This window comes from Glandiceps talaboti, chromosome 11, assembly GCF_964340395.1.
Source record: "Glandiceps talaboti chromosome 11, keGlaTala1.1, whole genome shotgun sequence".
Lineage (NCBI taxonomy): Eukaryota > Metazoa > Hemichordata > Enteropneusta > Spengelidae > Glandiceps > Glandiceps talaboti.
In genome coordinates this window covers 6,953,759-6,974,429 of record NC_135559.1, presented here as the reverse complement: position 1 = coordinate 6,974,429, position 20,671 = coordinate 6,953,759, and the positions used below count along the sequence as shown (strand labels likewise).

Here is a 20,671-nt window from a genome sequence, read left to right as displayed (position 1 = left end):
TCTCTTCTTCCACAAATTGCATCGAAAACTAATACAACAGTTGCCGTGACAACGGACGTCTGTGACGCCCAAGTCCATTCAAAGGATGACGGTCAACGTGAGGTCAGTAGGACGTGTACACAGACAGAAGACATTGATTCCTTCTTCAAACCAGTTGTACCATTCCCATTTGCTCCATGGCCGTATGTCAAGACAAACATACAGAGACTTTACAACTGCAATGGCAGAAGTGGGAATACCAACAACGATTCATTGATGACGTCACAGTCGGAGGACAGCTCAAATTATAATTCAGATCACGTGACAGAAATTAGCAATGATTCAGAGAAGCGTGCATTTACGAAGTCCACGGTGAAACTTACAGAAAATGTCCAATCAATGAATAAAGAAGCAACTGAGATTGCAATTAACATTCGCGAGGCATCTTCAGTGGATGAAACCTACAGCCTAACTTCGGAAGAAGTGGTTACCAAATCTTCCACCATGATTCCAGACATTCAATCACTGGAAGATATTAAGTCCAAAGACAGTATACCAGACACAGATAAAACGGATGTCATGGCAACAGATGATCGTCAAGTCCAATCAAAGGATGACGGCGAATGCATTGCACGTGGCGGCACCGATTCAACCTCTGTAGCAGAGAGTGATGTTCTCATGATGCTACCACAAAAAGACCACACACCAAGGAAGGAAAGCGATGGTACTACACAGAGCAGAGAACAGCCTAGTGCACGTGCTACAATAGACGCTGATATGGAGGTTGCTGAACCTGTCGTAGATACACAAGTCAATGACAATTCCTACAAAGTCAGCATAGAAGAATGTATGCCTCCGCAGACCGAGTATCAATCTCAAGAAGATATATGTAATGACAGTAACCTAGTGGATGTCAAGAGCAATAAGTCTCATATGCCATCAACACAGACGTGTATCAGACAAGACATATCTGTAGAAGATGATGACAGCCAATCACTACACAGAACAGTCAGTGAGACGGATTTGATCCCAATCATTAAATCTTTTGATAATGATTGCAAGAAAGACATTGATATACCTCGTTTTGGATACCACAATAATCCCGAACTCCCATTCAGCACCAGTGGCTACAAGTTAAGCTCTTTGCTCACACCACGTGATATCACTTGTATATTTGATGGAAACAAAAAGGTCTATGGGAGAGAGATCGACTACCAATATGTTGATAGAAGTAAAAGTAAGAAGAAGAAAAAGAAAGGCACAAAGTCTTCAAGACACTCAAAGTTTGGACTTAGCAGCCTTGATGAAGAAATTCAAATGATGATTCTCCGGCAACGTGATGTCATGGAAAAAATAGAAAGATCAAAGGAGCGTAAAAAGGAAGAAAGTGAAGTTAATCAGGTCAAAACGACACTCAAGGAAACCCTTGTCAGTGAAATCAGTGGTCAAGAGATGACGAAACCTGCTGTACAGCCATCTATGGTGACATCAACTCAAGAAGACGAGACTTGTGATGGCAAAACCCAGAACATCCCCAGTAATAATGAACGCAAACCAGATGACAACAAAACTGACACAGTAGTAGAGAACAAAGACCTAAAATTGAAACTGGAATGTGGCCAACCAGATAGACAAAGCATCAAACCTGTCAATGTGGTGATACCAAAGACCTGTGTAGGTGATAGTACCACCTCCTGTGAAAACACATCCAGTGTAAATAAGCCTGGTAACAAGATGGAAATGGAAGACATCATAGTGGAATCTGGTTCTAAATCAACGGACGATGAAAATAATAACCACGGTAAGAAAATTTACTATCAACTTAGCAATAATTAAGAATTTAAACTGTTAAAATGCGGATTTTTCTTCAAACTCTATGTTGCACTATAATATGTTGATTTATCAGTGACTATACGCGGTTAGGACATCTGCCTACATTACAGCAGAATAGTACATGCCCAACCCGCTACTATCGCATTCTTGACCATTGTTATGGAAATATAAAACGCTAACATTAAAAGCAGTTCGCAGACCACCACTTGGAAAATCGGACCATAATGTGATACATCTCTTGACAAACTATAGACGAAAAGTGAAAAGTGTAAACCCGTGACAAAAAACAGTGCAAATGTGGACAACGGAAAGGGTTGATGAACTAAGAGATTGTTTTGACACCACAGATTGACAAATGTTTGTTGATGTTGTCGTTAACCTACATAAGTTCTTACATTCAGTTTTGTGAAAGCAACATTATTTGGACAGATCGGTAAGAGTAAACAAACCGTGGTTAACGAAAAAACCAAGAAATGTTTGAATGAGAAGAAGTTTTCTTTTCTTAACGATGACATCGACGTGTTTAGAGAAACGGAAAGGGGATTTAGATTGAAAGTTAGCAAAGCCAATTTGAAGTTAGTTAAAAATAAAGTTGACCAAAAATTCTACACGGGGAATGCAAAACAAGCCTGTGTGGGGGGGGGGGGGGGGGGTATTAGGTATGTATATCAAAGACTAAATATGAACATGTAATACATATAATCAATCTTTTGTTATTTTTCATAATTTCAGATATCGGAAAGGATGACGTAGGCTTCTCGCAAATCCACGTCGCTGACAAGGAGGGCGCTGTCCCACCCAGCATTTCATCACAGCCAAACTCCATTGTTACTGATGAAGTTAAACCAACTCCAAACGCTGTACACAGCCAAAGTTACAAGACAACGCAGAATGACAAGAAAACAATTGCAGATAATGGAGTGAACCAGGATAAAACGATAATGACATATAACTCTGACAGTAACCAAGTAAATGGGCAAAGCATCAACCCGGTGGTTTCCAAGACAGATGCAGTCTCCAATTCCGTTGTAGGTGATGGGAATGTCTCAAGTGAATATACTTCTAACCATGGACAAGACAATAGCACTTTGATGGCCAAGGACAATATGGTGGAATCTGATAGCATATCAATGGACAATGATCATGATGGTAAGGGACACAACCACACACAGACACAGACACACAGACACAGACACAGACACACACATACACAGACACACACACACACACACACACACACACACACACACACACAAATGCACGTGTATATCCGATAATTCCATTGAAAAGCAAAGATGATTGGTAAAACCAATTGCAAGTCAAAGGATTAGTTGTTTAACTGACAATCCAATATTACTGATAGTTATACCCTAAAAACGTGAACAACAACAAGTAAACTATTCCGACACAGAAAGAACAAACTAAGAAATATCAAAAAACTTAAAATTCTGCAAGAAATTCAGTTTCCAACTCAACAAGTAACAGGTGACACTCGAAATATATATTGCTTATGTCAAGTATGATGGTTATTTTTTTTTTAAATTACAGTCAACTCTGTTCCAATCATTAATCAACTGTATTTTTCTTTATATTGTCATTTCAGGTGTCGAAAAAGAAGTTGTCGAAACAAGTAACCAAGCAACCGCTTACCAGAGTCGGATTCTTACTTTGGACATTGGTGGCGCAGACTCAACATCAACTTCACCACTTGTGATGAATGGACAGAACAGTGTGATGGACGTGAAAACTCAGGTGAACGATTTCCCTCGAGTAAGCTTAGAACTAAAAAATGGCGTCATAATCGGACAAGAAATTGCAAATAAGCTCGACGGAACGATTCAAACAAATCAAGGAAGTGGAAAACCCAAGGTTCGAGTCTACGGACAGAACGTTACAAAGAAGATCGAACTTTTTAATCGTACGGACAAACTTGACGCTGTATCCCGAGCTGTTCCCGCTCCTTATCGTACTTTGACTGCAGAAATTAGAGCAGACGACGACAGTGAACATACAGCTAACTTACAACATGGTAGAAAGAACACTATTCCGAAGATTATCGCATTCAGTATCAGGAACAAGATGCAATGTTTTGAATAGAGAAATGTTGAAGAAAACTTTGGCATGTCGTAATTTCACATTTTGAAATAATTTTGAATAATTTTTATTGTACTTTACTGTCGGTCATTTATCTTTATACCGAAATATAATACTTTTTTTTGTTGATGGAAATTAAATATATTTGATATTATAAAAGTTGATGTGTGGTGTTACTCTATCGCTTTGTTGTACTGTATACGTAAATATGTACCATTGAAGAGTGTAGATATTTTCGATTGGAATAGAACCCCCCCCCCCCCCCCCCAAAAAAAAAGCCAGCAACAAACAAACAAACAAACAAACAAAGACAATTCACTCAAATCCAATGGCGTGTCGGGCATGGACCCTTTCTGTTAAATGAGCGCTATTTTGTTTATAGTCAATATCGAATGTGAGATCAAATATATGTTTTTATATTGAGTATACTGTTTAAATCTTGATCCAAAAAACCAGCCTCAAAAATCAATTTTATCTTATTCTATTTATCGTGTGTACAGCTACAAAAAAATGTGTTTACCCACAGGTAGGTGATGCAATACTGTTCAATGTGTATGATATTACGAGAAAGTTATTGTAATTGTACCTAACAAAACATTTTTTAAACCCGTTCCAGTTACAGCTAGTGAAGGTTTCTGTATATAGTGCTAACGGCTAACTGGCATACTATACTGTCTAGTTTGTACTATTTAGCATGACATTGATATATCACCAGAATGCACTGTAAATGCATATAAAGTATGTCAAAACGTTGGATTAGATTTCATGCCCACGCTGTCGGGAAGGCTGCATCCACTTCGCGGGAAAGGCATGTCTCGCAAAACTGAGGGACTGAGTAGAGAAATTAGGCTTGGCGGAACTAACTGTAAACCCAAACAAACGGCATCGTACATGCCGTATCTGACCGATTTTTACGACAGGTACATCACGGCGAGTGAGAGTAACTTGATCACTGTGTCAGAGATATACGAAAACTACAAGCGATGGGCCAGACTTTATTCTGATGGTGAACCCAGCGCGTTGGCCTTGACCCGCAGTAGGACTCGATTTTATAAGGTGAGACTGAGAGTATTTCAACTTGAAGATGTGTCAAGATTGGTCGTAATATGTGAAAAAGATATTACGGACAGACAGACAGACAGACAGACAGACAGACAGACAGACAGACAGACAGACAGTGTGTGTGTGTGTGTGTGTGTGTGTGTGTGTGTGTGTGTGTGTGTTTTAATATAGGGATTATATCTGTCTTTGAGGCTTTCTTTCCTGTTTTGCCATGGTTAATTATAATTTACAACCATGACAATCACGTTAAATCACGTTAAATCAGCTAGCCTGAGAGCCTGAGACAGTATAAACCACGGCAAGTCTGTGGATTAGTTTAAAAGTTACATGTATATAAGCTTAATTTCTAATAAAATAATATAGTCTGTCTTAAATTTCATTATCTAAAATCAAGCATAACAGTTACTATGGTTAATAGTGTCTCAGCTTGGATGTGTCAAGTGGACGTCTGTTCCCATAACCTAACGGTCTCCATCATCTGTTCCTAAATCCTAACTCTGTTTTCTATCTATCATCACTTGCAGTGCTTTGCAGCGCTAGCAAGGGCTCGATGTCTTATATACAATACGTCCAGTAAAAGATCATACGGCGTATCGTGCACACTTCCAGGGAGATTATTCAGACATTCCCTATACCTGTCTCCCGAAGACTTCCCTTTCAAGGAAAATGATTTACTGGAAAGAGCAACATCTTATCTTGCACAAGACTATGACCAAAGAATACGTTCTTTACCAATCAAAAGGATGTTTATTGGTATCACTAAACAACATGGCGCATTCGCAGTACAGCATATCAGAAGGCTACAAATAGTATGCGAATATTTTGGACTAGAGGTAAATGAGGCTGACGCTGCAAAGAGAGAAGATATGACTGAAAATCAACGACAAGCTACATTCGTATACACATCGGAAAATACGTCCATTAGGTTGGTGTTTCCTTTTTTAATGTCTTGCCTATCGCGATCAAGTGCAATAACTTTGAATAATGCCACACACTTGTGCGCATGTCGGTTATATAAAAGTTACATGGTCTGTGTATTTTTCGTAATCTTTGTTTCCAAATAAAGGGTTAGTTATATTTTACCCTTCACTTCCTCTGTACGATGACTAGCAGTCACTGGCACAACTCCCATCGTATTAAACTGTTGTGATACTGTTTTCTCATACTATATGAATAAAATGACGTCATTTAAGTCCTATAGATTACACTACAGTATCATAGCAGTTTATACAGTTGGAGTTTTGCCAGTAGCTGCTAGTTTATAGACAAGTGATAGTGAAGGGTAAAATATACGTTTGGAAACAAAAATGACGTCAAATGCTCAGGAGTTGCTGACCATATCCCTTCAAAGATATGCAGGTCGTCTGCCAGATATACAGGTCCAAATAAAGTGCAGTTGTTTGTTGACATTAGCGTCATGTCACCATCGCTCATGCAAGTTCTTACCCGTCCCAAATTTCAAACATCGCATTAAATTTGCGTAAGGTCAGAGTTCACTTGAGAGAAAAGTCTTTTGTAAATCGTGTAGATTAAACAGATTTTGAGTGAGTGTACCTAACCGCAAGCTAGGTTTCCATATCGTGGGACCCCGAAGTGTACGTGTGAATCAGACGACTGCCGCTATAAAACAAACTTTTAAGATATCAGTAACTGAACAAAACAACAATATTTTAGAAATGATGTACTTGGTGTGAAATTGACGGAAAAATGGTTACCCAAGCAACCTAATAGAAGTTAAAAATGAATCCATTATTACATATTTTATTAAACACATGTGACAATACCATTTTTTTTTCTTTTTCCCTTCCCAGCTTTAATGGTAATTATGATAACAAAGGGAATTTTCTTGGAATAGAGAAAAATCATGGTGCCTGGTTAAACCGTCACTCAACTCTATCAAATTGCGAAATTCGGAAAGTGAAGACAGAAGATAAAACTCGTCTCATCGTTGTTGCCAAATACCGAATCCACTCAGGCACGGAACTTACACACAACAATCATATAAACCAACTTGCACTGAAAGGTCCTCGATCGGTTGAAAAAACTACGATGGAGCTGTACGCTGAAGAGACTGTGACGTCTCCCAATGTTCCGACTGCATCAGACAGCACTCGGATAGACGGTTGAAAAGAAGTACTCGTGTAGGTCGGTCTGAATGAGTATAATAATGAACACGTGTGCAAAGTCATTTTAACGAATGAACTTCAAATGATACTTTTCATTAGGGAAAAAATATGGAATCCGATAAGTATTTTTTATGTGGAAATGTTACAAAATAAACATTCCTGAGAAGTAAAATGTGAGAAACCCAGTGTCATTTTAGCATGCTTTTAATAGGGGACCTTAATTACAAGTGGGAGAGGGCCAGGGAAATTCGGGGTCAGATTTTACAAGTTGGTTCTCGGGAGAGGGGATGTTGTCCTAAGTGGTCCTGTCAATATATTAAAGTTGGTGGTGCACCAGTGCAGTCTTTGGGAGATCTGACCTTCAGCCCTGTCAGAGAAACCCAAACACATACGGTACCTTCACACAATTTCAGATAACAGTGGGAAACAACCACTGCATAAAATAATGGACGGGTAGCAGCAATGGGATAGATTTCTTATCATTGAGTCGAAGACTTGGGTCCCTTTTCACTTCTGACAGCATTTTAACCCATTACCTATAGAGAATGGGAGCGGGTCACAGCTAGAGAAAGGAAAATGAAGCCGTCCTATTTTTTCAGAACATTAATTCCCCCCCCCCCTCCCTCCCTACATGTATACAGTCACTGAAAGTTCCCTAATGGTATATAATGGGCACACAGAGGGCTCACTGCTAAAAGAATAGGTGTTTATTCAACAAGTTGTTCAGCAAATCACACACATAATGGACACCAAAGACGCCTACTATCACACATTTTCGTATTTTCCTTTATAACTTGTATGCTTGAGTATATCCCAGACCACTATATATACTCCATTATATTTTTAGCTCATAGCCGGGCATGTGTGACGACAATCGAACTAAACGTACGCATGCGCAAACACATATTAAAGATAAGTTAAAGATAGAGTTACTGCTGCCACATCTGTGGGATCGAGACAAAGAAACAAACAAAGAGTGCCCATTTTTAATAAACAAGGTTTTACACTTTTATGTTATGAACACGTGACTCATATACAGACGTTCACCACCAATCATGTCTTCTAAGTTGGTCCTTTTTTGTCGTGTTTATGAAAAGAACTCTTCCTTGTCAGTACCCGGTTTGCTTGATATACACTGATATGTAGGCGTGGCAAGTATATCAACCCATTTGCTTTGTTAGTTGCCAGTGACACATTCTTGCGAGCTGCAGTAGCTGTTTCGACAGATGCAATACCGCAAAGAGGTAAGCTTATCATGTGATTTTACGACGATGTAAAGGGCTTTATTACCCCTGTCAATCACGTCTTTTGAATATACTTCCCAGATAAACTCACATTTATGGGGAAAAACCGAAAACAAAAATAGTTTATGTCAAAGAATAAATTTGACACTGACGTAATTGAACTTTGAAGGCTAATATGTTTGGAAAAAGTGGAAACTCAGAATGGTACAATCAAGTGAAAATTTAAATAAAACCTTGATTAAATTACTCTAGTATAAATATATGTAATTAATTTCAGTGCATTCCTAGATCCTGTATGGCATCACATGTATTTACCTTTTGGCATTATTACAGCAGTTGATTGCATAGTACTTAATAGTGGGGATTTCCTCGATATTATATATGTAAAAATTACGTCATCGAATCATTTATAAGTTATATCTTGATAGTCAAATGCAATTGGTCCTTGTAACTAGTATCTTTTAAATAAGCAGCAAAAATTACGCCCTTCCAAAAAAAAACGTATAAATTCAGCTTGTGCTCCTTTAATAGCAAAAACGGCGCAACTTGGGGAAATTCATCAATGAAACCCTTTTACGTTTTTGTATTTTTCCCTTTTCGCTTGTTAAAACCCATCAAAACAAAACAGACGCGAAGAGCTAAGTTTGGGGTACCATGGGGATAGCAAGTTGTTTCAACAGCATGTGACCCGAGAGTGACCTTTGACCCGTCAACTGCTAGGAAGTTGGCATGAAGTCATATCATTGAGGACACAGACCATCCTGAGCTAGCTAGTCGTTACCTCTCACGGCACGACACAACATCATATGCGGATTTTGAGTGTCATTTTACCGGCATTAACACGCTGCCACGTTCGTCGATTTTCTAAATGCTATCCTAACCGTTGCAGTGGAGGAATGATGAGTAATAATGACTCGAGGCCGAGGGCTGCACCGACAGACCAGCTGGAAGATTACACCCCTCCAGAATGGGCACAACGTCTGAAATATGCCCCTAAACATAGAGTCAAGGTATGTGACTGCAGAGTGGGGACAAGGTTGTCTCATTTAGAAGCACCGTGTAGCTATGATCATGGAAGTATAACTAAGTACTTCCATGCTATGATGAATACACATACAGACGTGTTTCAATACAGTCCACTTCTCTACACATGTAAACAACCCCTGGAGCTGAAAACAATGACTCTGCAGTTTATCATGTATGTATGTGTACTATCTCAGTCAATATGTTGTGCGTTTATTGGAGGGGGAGGGGAGGGGGGGGGTCGTTCATGGTTCACCATGGTGTATGTTTTTGAAATTGGATGAGTCCACATGTTTTGAAATGAGAGGGGGGGGGGGTCACTGTGCTTTGTATAATGACGGAATAATAATTCAATACACGATTGTGTTTGAACTGTGGTGTCTTTTCCTGCCCCCTACATCCGGCATATGTCGATACCAGCTGACATTTGTCACTTTACTGAGAGTGATGTAGAGACACTTTTTCCCTTTTTTTTCTTTTTAAAAAAAAAAAAAATTAGTTTTGATGTAGAGACACTTACCTCTTATCCCATATTACACGTATATTACAAAATTTCCATCGTGGCTTAATTTACCTTACTGTATTTTGGAAAGTTTGAGATTCTTGTAACTACATACAATGTATGTCTTTTTTGAGAAATCAATATATGCATTTCTTCTTCAGTTGACAATGTATAACACACCAATTCATCCATGGAATGTACCAGGAGTTCCCAGTGACTTTCAGCTTTGTATCAAAAGAGATGATATGACAGGAAGCTCTCTCTCTGGAAATAAGGTATGAATTCAAATGGCAGGATGAGGGTGGGAGGGGGGAGGGGGGATGAATGGGGTGAGCTACTGGCATGCATACTCAGAGCACTTCCCCTTTCCAGACAGCATATATCATAAATATGATTACTATGATAGCAAATTAACCATGGCAACACAGGGAAGAAAGCCAATTCTAAAGTCAACAACAGTATTTGCAAGATAACATGCCAGTAAATTGGTTCATTGAGTTATGATGCACTGAGAAAGAAATATTTCCTGATATCCAGTATGACAGAAGACTTTGACAGTTTCAGCGGTTTGTCCTCATGTTCTGTTGGTTTGGTGTTATTACTGCATGAATAGTAATCCTTAGTGCACTTTAAATTTGTAAAATCCAGATTAGTAACTATTCGTTGTGTATCTTAATATTCACGGACACCCTGAGTAGAAAGAGAAAGAGGTCTCCTTTCTTTTCCCATTAAGTAAAACGATCACGAATACTTGTTATTGTGTACACATGTCTACTGACTCCCATGAGGCAATATGTAACCATGACAATGACCTTCATTGAACAATGAATGAGGAACAAGTTTCAACTTTATGATATTGACAATTTAGCATATGTATGTGATGTAACATTATGAAATAACTCTCCAGAAACCAAACTTTACAAAAGAATTTCTTTATTTCCTACACTAGTGTCCTCCTTTAGATACGAAGGGACTACATACCAATTAAGTTATTTCTTTCATGTACTATTATTTGTTATTACAGGTTCGTAAATTGGAATTTTTGCTAGCAGAAGCTGTCAAACAAGGTTGTACATCTGTTATTACCTGTGGTGGTATACAATCTAATTTTGCCAGGTGTACGGCAGTAGCAGCCAGACAACTAGGAATGGAATCACATCTTTTTCTTAGATCAACGACTATAGTAAGTTAGACCTAAAAAAAAAAATTGCTCGGATCTGGTTACCTGACCCCACTAGTTTTTCACTGCTGACCCTAAACTTTTTTTTTATGTATTCAAGAAAAGATAAATAAAATCGCGAAATTTGTGAAGTCTCGCGAGAAATAGTGGATGTAGAAACTGACATCAACTTGAAAAGACAATGTAAAACTATTCTTGAATCTGTAATGGATGTCCATCTGATGAGAAGAAACCAATGACAAAGAGAGAGACAATTTGGAAAACAGCAGAAAACATAACTACCTGAACTAGACACTCACACATGAAAAAAAAAAAGATTTTAAAAAAATCTACCTACCCCACCTATTCTAAAATTGAGCGTAACTGGAACCACATCATTTTCTTTTTAGACCTTGTAATAAAACAACTGTAACAGTATGTGGTGCTCTTGTTAATTTTTAACTTTTGCATCAGCATACCCAGGTACACCACATCCAGCTAAAACTGGAAGCATTTATCAGATAGAAGACTCAGTGTAAACATGTATATTTATGACCAAAGTCGATCACGTGGCAAGTTTAGGTTGTTGTTTGCTATTTGACATTTAAAAACATTACAAAGCAAATCTATATATAATCTGTTGATGTTTTGGCAGGAACCAGATTCTATTGGTTGTCAAGGAAACCTGCTACTAAATCGCATGGTTGGAGCTCATATCTATTTAATTCCAAAGTTGTCCAAGTATGAGGCAGATATCAAAGGAAAAATGTACACCTTGGCTGAAAAGATAGAGTAAGTCTGGGAAACTTTTTTAAAAATTTAAAAACTTTTGCTGGATGCTGGTAGTTGGAGTGTAGCATGTTACCCTCTGTAGGAGGCTGGATGGTTAACCTGCAAGCATTCTTACGCTCTCCACACAGTCTGTGAACTTGGTATTGAAAACTCAGTCATTTTGGCCTCCATGTTAGGCTAGTTTGTTGATCTGGCAAGTGTTGTCTCCACACAACCTGTGAACTCAGTATTTCAAATTTAGTATTTTTCATGGATGACATGCATAGAAGTTGATTGGTTGAATAAGTCACATGATATCTATTAGGTCATACCCACTGGTATACATTGTGCTGATTGTATCAAGTAACCCAGATGTGAGTTAGTTGGTCTTATACAGAAATGAGACCACCGGACAAATAACCATAGACCCTCCACAGCATTGGTGGAGGGTCTATGAAATAACCTTGAAAGTCTCCATGTGATATGCTAATTTGATAACGAGGCATGGGCTAAAATACTAAAATTGAATTGCTGAGTTTGCAGGCTATGTGAAAAGAACATTTCCTTGGTTGATCACCCATCCTGTTATGGAGGCTAGTATGGTAATGTAAATAAATGTAAGAATTGAAACTTTGCAGCAGTTGATTCTTACATTTATTGTATGGTGCCGCGAACTGTGATCACAATGTGTGTATATCTTACATACATACATTGCTATTATAATTTGCAGCACCACGCAATGAATGTAAGAACTATATTACAGTAGATATACATACTTTGCCATCAGAGCATGTGTAAAGCCACTCAGTAAATCATGTAAGAATCACATTACAGCAGATACACACATTGCTATCAAGTCAGGACTTATTTCTGCCTCAAGTATACTTGCATTGGTTACTGTTATCAACCTGCATATAAATCTGAGTGATAAAATAGCACCTTGATAACTTATTTAGCTTATGTAATCTTATTAAGAAGCCCTACTATGCTTAACATGTGTTTGGCCATTTAGGGATTTCCTGCATAGGTTTATGGGAAAGCCTCATGTGATGACATCATATTTATCAGTCTCTTCAAAGAATCACATGTTCAAAATCGGCTAATCAGGTGCAGCTTACTTCATTATGTAAATCGTGGCCTCTCAAAGTTATGAAATAGTATAATGTATCAATGATCAATTCTTTAGAGAGTTGTTGTCAACAAATTATAAATTATGTTTTTTTTCATTAGGAGTACCGGTGGTAAGGCATTCCTTGTACCAGTTGGTGGCTCTACAAAGGATGGACTTTATGGATATTTAGAAAATTTCAATGAAATGTTGCAGCAAGTATGTTTAATTAAAACTATCTGTCTTTTTACAAATTGAACTAATTATTTATCAACTAGTGGTTACTGTACAGTGTCTAGACCCTTTCCAGCATCAATATCTTATTTGAATAATAGTGTGTATATTCGTCACTCCAAGTCTCTTACATCCTTCCCCGTTCTCTCAAGAAATATCTCTTTAAACATTAGTCTCAGCCTTCTTCAGTCACCTAGTATCCAGTGTCTGTGAATCCATATTTAAACATTAGTCTCAGCCTTCTTCAATTGCCTAGTATTCAGTGTCTGTGAGTCCATATTTGAACATTAGTCTCAGCCTTCTTCAATCACCTAGTATCCAGTGTCTGTGAATCCATATTTGAACATTAGTCTCAGCCTTCTTCAATTGCCTAGTATTCAGTGTCTGTGAGTCCATATTTGAACATTAGTCTCAGCCTTCTTCAATCACCTAGTATCCAGTGTCTGTGAATCCATATTTGAACATTAGTCTCAGCCTTCTTCAATTGCCTAGTATTCAGTGTCTGTGAGTCCATATTTGAACATTAGTCTCAGCCTTCTTCAATCACCTAGTATCCAGTGTCTGTGAATCCATATTTGAACATTAGTCTCAGCCTTCTTCAATCACCTAGTATCCAGTGTCTGTAAATCCATATTTGAACATTAGTCTCAGTCTTCTTCAATCACCTAGTATCCAGTGTCTGTGAATCCATATTTGAAAATTAGTCTCAGCCTTCTTCAATTGCCCAGTATCCAGTGTCTGTGAATCCATATTTAAACATTAGTCTCAGCCTTCTTCAATTGCCCAGTATCCAGTGTCTGTGAATACATATTTGAACGTTAGTCTCAGCCTTCTTCAATCACCTAGTATCCAGTGTCTGTGAATCCATATTTAAACATTAGTCTCAGCCTTCTTCAATCACCTAGTATCCGGTGTCTGTGAATCCACCTCTTACCATACAGTAATTTTCTTCCCATTTATTCCTGCGCCTCCAGCTCTGTTTGCAGAGATTAGGCCCTCCATAAGTCTCCTTTCTTATATTAATACCAGACATTCTGAAGAACAAACCATGTGAAAATTCAAATAGACAACATTTGAAAGAGCTGTGCATTAATTCATTGAGCCATTACTAGCAGGTGATTATATACCGGTAATAGTAAATTAGAAAGACAACTGCAAGTTGAACCTGACTCAGGATATACTCACAGCTTTATTAATTTGTAAATTTTATATCTACATGGTCACAATTTGTCAACTCTTAGCTTTTAGCCCAAATAATTTTGTTTTGTCTCTGACTAGAACATCTTAGACAATTTTGACGATGTGATAGTTACCATAGGTAGTAGTGGTACTGCTGCTGGTTTAGCAATTGGAAACTACCTCACAGGGTCCAAGTTAAAGTAAGTACAAAATGTAATGATATACTAGTACTTTGCAGGTAGTTGAGCCTTCATTTTACTGAGATAGACACAAACTAAAACTCAGTGGCAACATGTTGATACAACAGTGATAAGCTACTGAATGGATGTTGGTTTAATTATAGTCTCAGTAGGGAGGAGTCGCTGAAAACTAGTTTATTTAGAGTTACATGAACTTGCAGTGCTGTTTTGGGACTTCCAATGTCTACACTATGTTGATCACAGGGTGATTAGAATTACACGACAGAGGAACTGCTATCACCCACTTGTGTATAAATCTACCCCATTGAAGAACAATAGATTTAGTTTGCGTTTATCTTAAGAAACCCGAAGGCTGGATTACCAGTGTCGTAATGTTGACAAAAGATAGACACTTACAAACAGTAACAGTGTTTCCCATGTTTGCCATGATCATTTATGACATTGATATCACATGTAAAATAAGACTTTCAATTACTTTGATTATAAGACAAATATGTGGCCTTTCTAAAGGTGTCAATTTGTAAACAATGTCTTCAACTAACTAACTGTCAACAGAATTCCATTGATGATAATGTCACCACTGATTATATCCAGCTTTCAGTGAGATGTTTTAGGACATTGTGTTTATACTCTAGTCAATAACTATTTACTTGCTTTGTACTGCTTACATTGTTTACAGATTGATTACATTAAGTGACACCACATACTGGGCTGATAATTCAAGTGGATGCTATAAATGATTGTGACAAACAGTGCAAATACTTTACATGACTGTTATGAGTTGTATTGCAAATCTCACTGTAAATGCATGAAGACCATAGAAATAACATCAGCCACAAGTTCAGTAGTATGACAAAACCCAACAGCTGCCATTTAACTTCAAATCCACGGGAAGCATGTAATCTCTGCAGCCTGTGAGCCACTTAGGATTAAAGTTATCCTCTGTCCTACCAAGTTCCCATTTGTACTGGTTGGTTGATAAGGGTACAATGGTGGTTCACATTTCACTTAGGCTATTCAGAAATGGCAGTGGTGGGACTTGAACCTACAACTTAGAGATTCTGAAAAAGGGTTAATTTTCAAAGTATGGAACAGAACGGAACAGTTCGGGTCTCCTTTCTACCTTAAGTCTGCTTGTGAATAGCGCCCCCAAGTGGTTGAACTGTGCAATCTTTTGTCTTTACAATAACTGCAATATGGCGTTTAAAATTTTGATTTTTTTTTGTCTTTACTAGATGTCATGCAATTGCTGTCTGTGATGATGCCAATTACTTCCATTCAGAAATCAATCATGTATTAAAAGAAGTTGGTTTAAATGACGAAACCAAGTCAGAAGATATCATTGATGTGATAGAAGGTGCTAAAGGCAGAGGTTATGGTGTATCAACTCAAGAAGAACTAGGTATGATGACATTTTACCGAGTGATGTTAGCGCCCTCACAGGGGAAGGGGTATAGTGCTTTTGTATGAAGAACGTATGCTGTTTGCTTAACGCCCAGCCTCACTCTTCCCAATGATGTATTTGGCATCAAAAGAAAAGTGGCAAGCTGACAGTAATAGATAAAAGCTATTTATACAAATGATCTCTAGGACATCAAAACATCTAGTTGCAATACATTTAAAATAGTTTATTTCATTTATACAAAATGTAGCAAGAAATTACAATCTTCACATTAGGGCAATAGATTGACATCCCAGTACACAGTGCCCTCATTCTCACTGAATGCGATTCTTTTGTTTTTGTAATAGATTTTATCCTTGAAGTGGGTGCAACTACCGGTGTAATGGTAGATCCTGTGTATACTGGCAAGGCAATCAAGTGTCTTGTTCATGAAATGAAAACTAACCCATCAAGATTTCAAGGTCGAAGGTCACTTTTTGTACATACAGGTAGGTCTAAATATCATATCTGATTCATTTTGTAATAACTTACATGTAGTCTAAATACAGCTGTGGCAAGTTAAGTGTGGTTTTTGCTCTGTAGACATAGACAAATGTTATGCCTACATAAACAAAGAATCCACAGTTGCTTCAAAGTAGACTGTAAAATATGTCACTGGGAGTGTTTGTGGAAATGGATGAGCAGAGCACCCATAATGGCTGATCTTTCAGTTGTAGTAGTAACCATCTTAAGGAGTTTATTGATATTATGTCGTGAATGTTAACCGTACAAATGAGAAGTTATTGATTTTTTCATCTTCAACTATTGTGTTATTATTTTCAGGTGGTATATTTGGTTTGTTTGACGGACGTATGGATAGTGTGTTGAAAAGCCCAGAAAGTGTTAGCAACAGAGTTTACAGCTGGATGGATGATGACACTATTACATCATAGTTATAATGTCATCATTTTGTTTGGTGATGATGTCATAATTTTGCTTAATGATGATGTCATAGCGTTGCATTGTGGTGATGTCACATGCTGGTGATGATGTCATCATTTTGCTTGGTGATGTCATAACTTGGTAATGATACCTCCACAAGCTGGTGTCATTGCTTTGCTTACTGATCACATCATACATTGACTTGATGATGTCATCACATGGTAATGATGTCATAGTTTTACATGGTGATGATATCACATGATAGTGATGCCATAACTTTGCTTAGTGATGACATCATAACTTTACTTGGTGATGATTTCATTGCATTCCTTTGATGATGTCACAGGTTTATGTGATGATGTCATCATTTACTGATGATAAGGTCGTAGGTCAAATTCATGACACAAACAATTATGTAACCTTTCTTAGAGATGAGGTAAACAATTCATGTTAGAATACAATGCCAGCTAACAATAACACGCATAAATCAAACATTACTTCTGAGATGACATCCATATCATCTCATTCATTGACAAACATAATTTTTGGTGTAATTTTAGTGAAAAAAAGTTATTTTGACTCATTTCAATGAGAGGGTTTATGCACTTGATATTTTGTACTTTTGGTCAACCTACCAAGTGAGAATGGTATGATTACTTACTTGACAGCATGTGACTTGAACATAAAGGTACTGCTAGGTCATGTCAAAGATCACTGTGAGTATGTTAGTGTTGGTTCACTATTATGGTTTACAGACGGCTTGTTGAGGCTTGCCTGTGTCCTAACCAAAAGTACAACAATATGTTTCAATTGTGTAAATACTTGAATGTTTGTATGTTCTGGTATTATGAGAAAAGTTTGTATTTGTCTGTAATAGCATTTTGCATATTTCTCATACAATTGTATGTAGGATGTGATACAGGCACCCTAAATTAGCTGCTAGCTAAGTAAATTTCAAATACAATTATATGGGGGACACGACACAGGCATGGTATGCTAACTGTTGGCTAACTGTTTTTATTCCACATACAGTTGTATGTAGGATGTGATATAGGCACCCTAAATTAGCTGTGAGCTATCTAAATTTCAAATACAATTATATGGAGGACATGACACAGGCATGGTATGCTAACTGTTAGCTAACTGTTTTTTATTCCACATACAGTTGTATGTAGGATGAGACGACAGGCACCCTATGCTAACTGTTAGCTAACTGTTTTTTATTCCACATACAGTTGTATGTAGGGTGAGACACAGACACCCTATGCTAACTGTTAGCTAACTGTTTTTTATTCCACATACAGTTGTATGTAGGGTGAGACACAGACACCCTATGCTAACTGTTAGCTAACTGTTTTTTATTCCACATACAGTTGTATGTAGGGTGAGACACAGACACCCTATGCTAACTGTTAGCTAACTGTTTTTATAAGTTGTTATAAACACTCTATCATATCATAAATGTTTTGTAAATTCATTCTGGTTGAAATAGAATAGTTAGAAATTACAGATTATGTAAAAAATAAATAGTATGTTGTAATGTGTAATGGATTATGAATTAAACATTTTAAAGAAACAAAGATGAAATTGTAATGGTTGCCATGGTGATCTGTTATTAATCAATCAATAAACATCAGTGAATTTTAAAATAGTGGAATGACTTTGTCATCTTTATTATGACAATAAATTATGATTAACATTATTGTTGGCTTACTTGATGTCCTCGATATCAATGTAGAATAAAAAACTACATTCTTTTAGTTATGCGTCAGACCCACCCCCACCCTCACTAAATTCGCCAAAATTGAATCAATTTCAAAGCAGTATGTAGTAGTTTGTAGTGCTATGAATACAAAGCCAGTATGCAGTGAAGAAAAAATAGTTCTGTCGTTGACAATGTACTTTATTTTAATACCAAGCATTTTTACTCTAGCGAAAATTCTTGCGTTTCTCAATTTGACATTTTTTAATTAGAAATATTTGTATTTAGGGGTACAAAACAGATCCATTAAAAATAAAATCGTTTTTGTAGGATGAGAACTAAAATGACTCAACACCCCCCCCCCCACCCAATTAAAAGAATTTAGATTTTTATCCTACGCTGAACAATTGATCACGCCTATAGTAAAATCATCGTGTCGATCAAGCATTTCAATGATTTCTTATTTTGTTACAATTCTTCATGTCTTTTCTATGTGTTTGTGTCTGTTGTCACCTTTTCAGAAAAAAGTACTGGCCAGTTACGGAGCTACAGAGGATGAATACAAGAAAAAAAAATTTGAAAAAATGTTACCGTCCGAGAGAGAGAGAGAGAGAGAGAGAGAGAGAGAGAGAGAGAGAGAGAGAGAGAGAGAGAGAGAGAGAGAGAGAGAGAGAGAGAGAGAGAGAGAGAGAGAGAGAGAGAGAGAGAGAGAGAGAGAGAGAGAGAGAGAGAGAGAGAGAGAGAGAGAGAGAGAGAGAGAGAGAGAGAGAGAGAGAGAGAGAGAGAGAGAGAGAGAGAGAGAGAGAGAGAGAGAGAGAGAGAGAGAGAGAGAGAGAGAGAGAGGCAGGCAGAGAAAGACAGAGTTACGGCTCTAATAATTTCACATACGACTAAACTGAGGTCTGTCCCTTAGGAGATTTTTTTTTAAGTTTCAGAATCTTCAAATGCTTTGAGTTTTCTTATTCAACTGCAGTTTTCAAAAAAGAAAATGTTATCCTCGACTTGTTTCCCAGTTACTAGTAGTCCCCTAATAAAGCGTTTAGGCATTAATCCAACTTTCGATGTCACTCGATCGATCACACAGGTTATCATTTATACAAAAGAACTAAAAAAATATTCTTGAAATAAAATACGGATAAAGTCCAGCGACCTTTAGCAAGTTGAAATGACGTGCAATAAAAACAACGGGTCTATTTAAGAAACCTGTCCGGTGATGGTGCTTTGATTTGTCTTGGTTACAAGGTTGTATCGTGAATGTATTCTCCCCTACTACATCCATGGTTGTATATGTCCGGTAAAGTTAAGTTAGATACTAGTAACCCAGAATAATATAATATGATATAATATGATATAATATAATATAATATAATATAATATAATATAATGTAATGTAATGTAATGTAATGTAATGTAATGTAATGTAATGTAATGCAATGCAATGTAATGTAATGTAATGTAATATAATATAATATGAAATATGATATGATATGATATGACATGACATGATATAATATAGTACAATGCAATGCAATGTAATAACATAACATAACATAACATAACATAACATAGCATAATATAATAACATATAATAATATAATATAATATAATATATTAGAGTTCATATCAATCACATATCGTTAAGTTCTTTATTTCTTTAATATCTTCTCAATACAACTTCCTGTAGTTAAGCAATGACAAACACTCTTAATCCTGCCACTTTCTTGAATCACTACATTGATCCCACGCACTGAAACAATTCTTTGACATTGTGAGTTATCCAAATTCACAATTTGTACCAATTTAATTAGTTTTTCTGTCCTGTAGACTTTTTTTTATTTGCTCAGATTAAAATAATCTCATCTAATGTAATCTAACCTAATCTTATCTAATGTCCATGGAAACTTGCTGTTCATTATTTCCCAGTCCCCATATTGTACTTAGAAACAAGGTTATCTTTGCTGGGTGAGATGGGATGGACTGAAATAGCCAGAAAGAAACATGGCGGTGCACTCCCAAACTGTGACAGGGTGCGGATTTGTGGAGACGACTTACCTGTCATTTACTTATAAGAGGTGCCCCAGTGCCTTTTAGAATCTCTACAACAATCAAGAATTAGCTGCGATATGTGTATT

The 20,671-nt window shown here is 37.2% G+C and overlaps 1 protein-coding gene across 1 annotated transcript; it reads left to right on the top strand.

Annotated features, from left to right (window-relative positions):
• Positions 1 to 9,057: 9,057 nt before the first annotated feature.
• LOC144442367 (uncharacterized) lies at positions 9,058 to 18,471 on the top strand. Its single transcript, XM_078131697.1, has 9 exons — positions 9,058 to 9,348; positions 10,025 to 10,138; positions 10,888 to 11,046; positions 11,678 to 11,814; positions 13,024 to 13,120; positions 14,414 to 14,514; positions 15,750 to 15,916; positions 16,264 to 16,404; positions 16,739 to 18,471. Exons 1-9 carry the CDS (start codon positions 9,145 to 9,147, stop codon positions 16,846 to 16,848), a joined length of 1,230 nt encoding a protein of 409 aa, XP_077987823.1. The 5' UTR covers positions 9,058 to 9,144; the 3' UTR covers positions 16,849 to 18,471.
• The last annotated feature ends 2,200 nt before the right edge of the window (positions 18,472 to 20,671 follow it).

What these genes read in the sequence shown, in the direction of transcription:
- LOC144442367 (XM_078131697.1), top strand. Translation starts at nt 9,145, where the DNA reads ATGCGGATTTTGAGTGTCATTTTACCGGCATTAACACGCTGCCACGTT. An exon ending in ACCTTGGCTGAAAAGATAGA is followed by an intron (nt 11,815 to 13,023) that starts GTAAGTCTGGGA and finishes TTTTTTCATTAG; the next exon opens with GAGTACCGGTGGTAAGGCAT. An exon ending in ATCAACTCAAGAAGAACTAG is followed by an intron (nt 15,917 to 16,263) that starts GTATGATGACAT and finishes TTTTTGTAATAG; the next exon opens with ATTTTATCCTTGAAGTGGGT.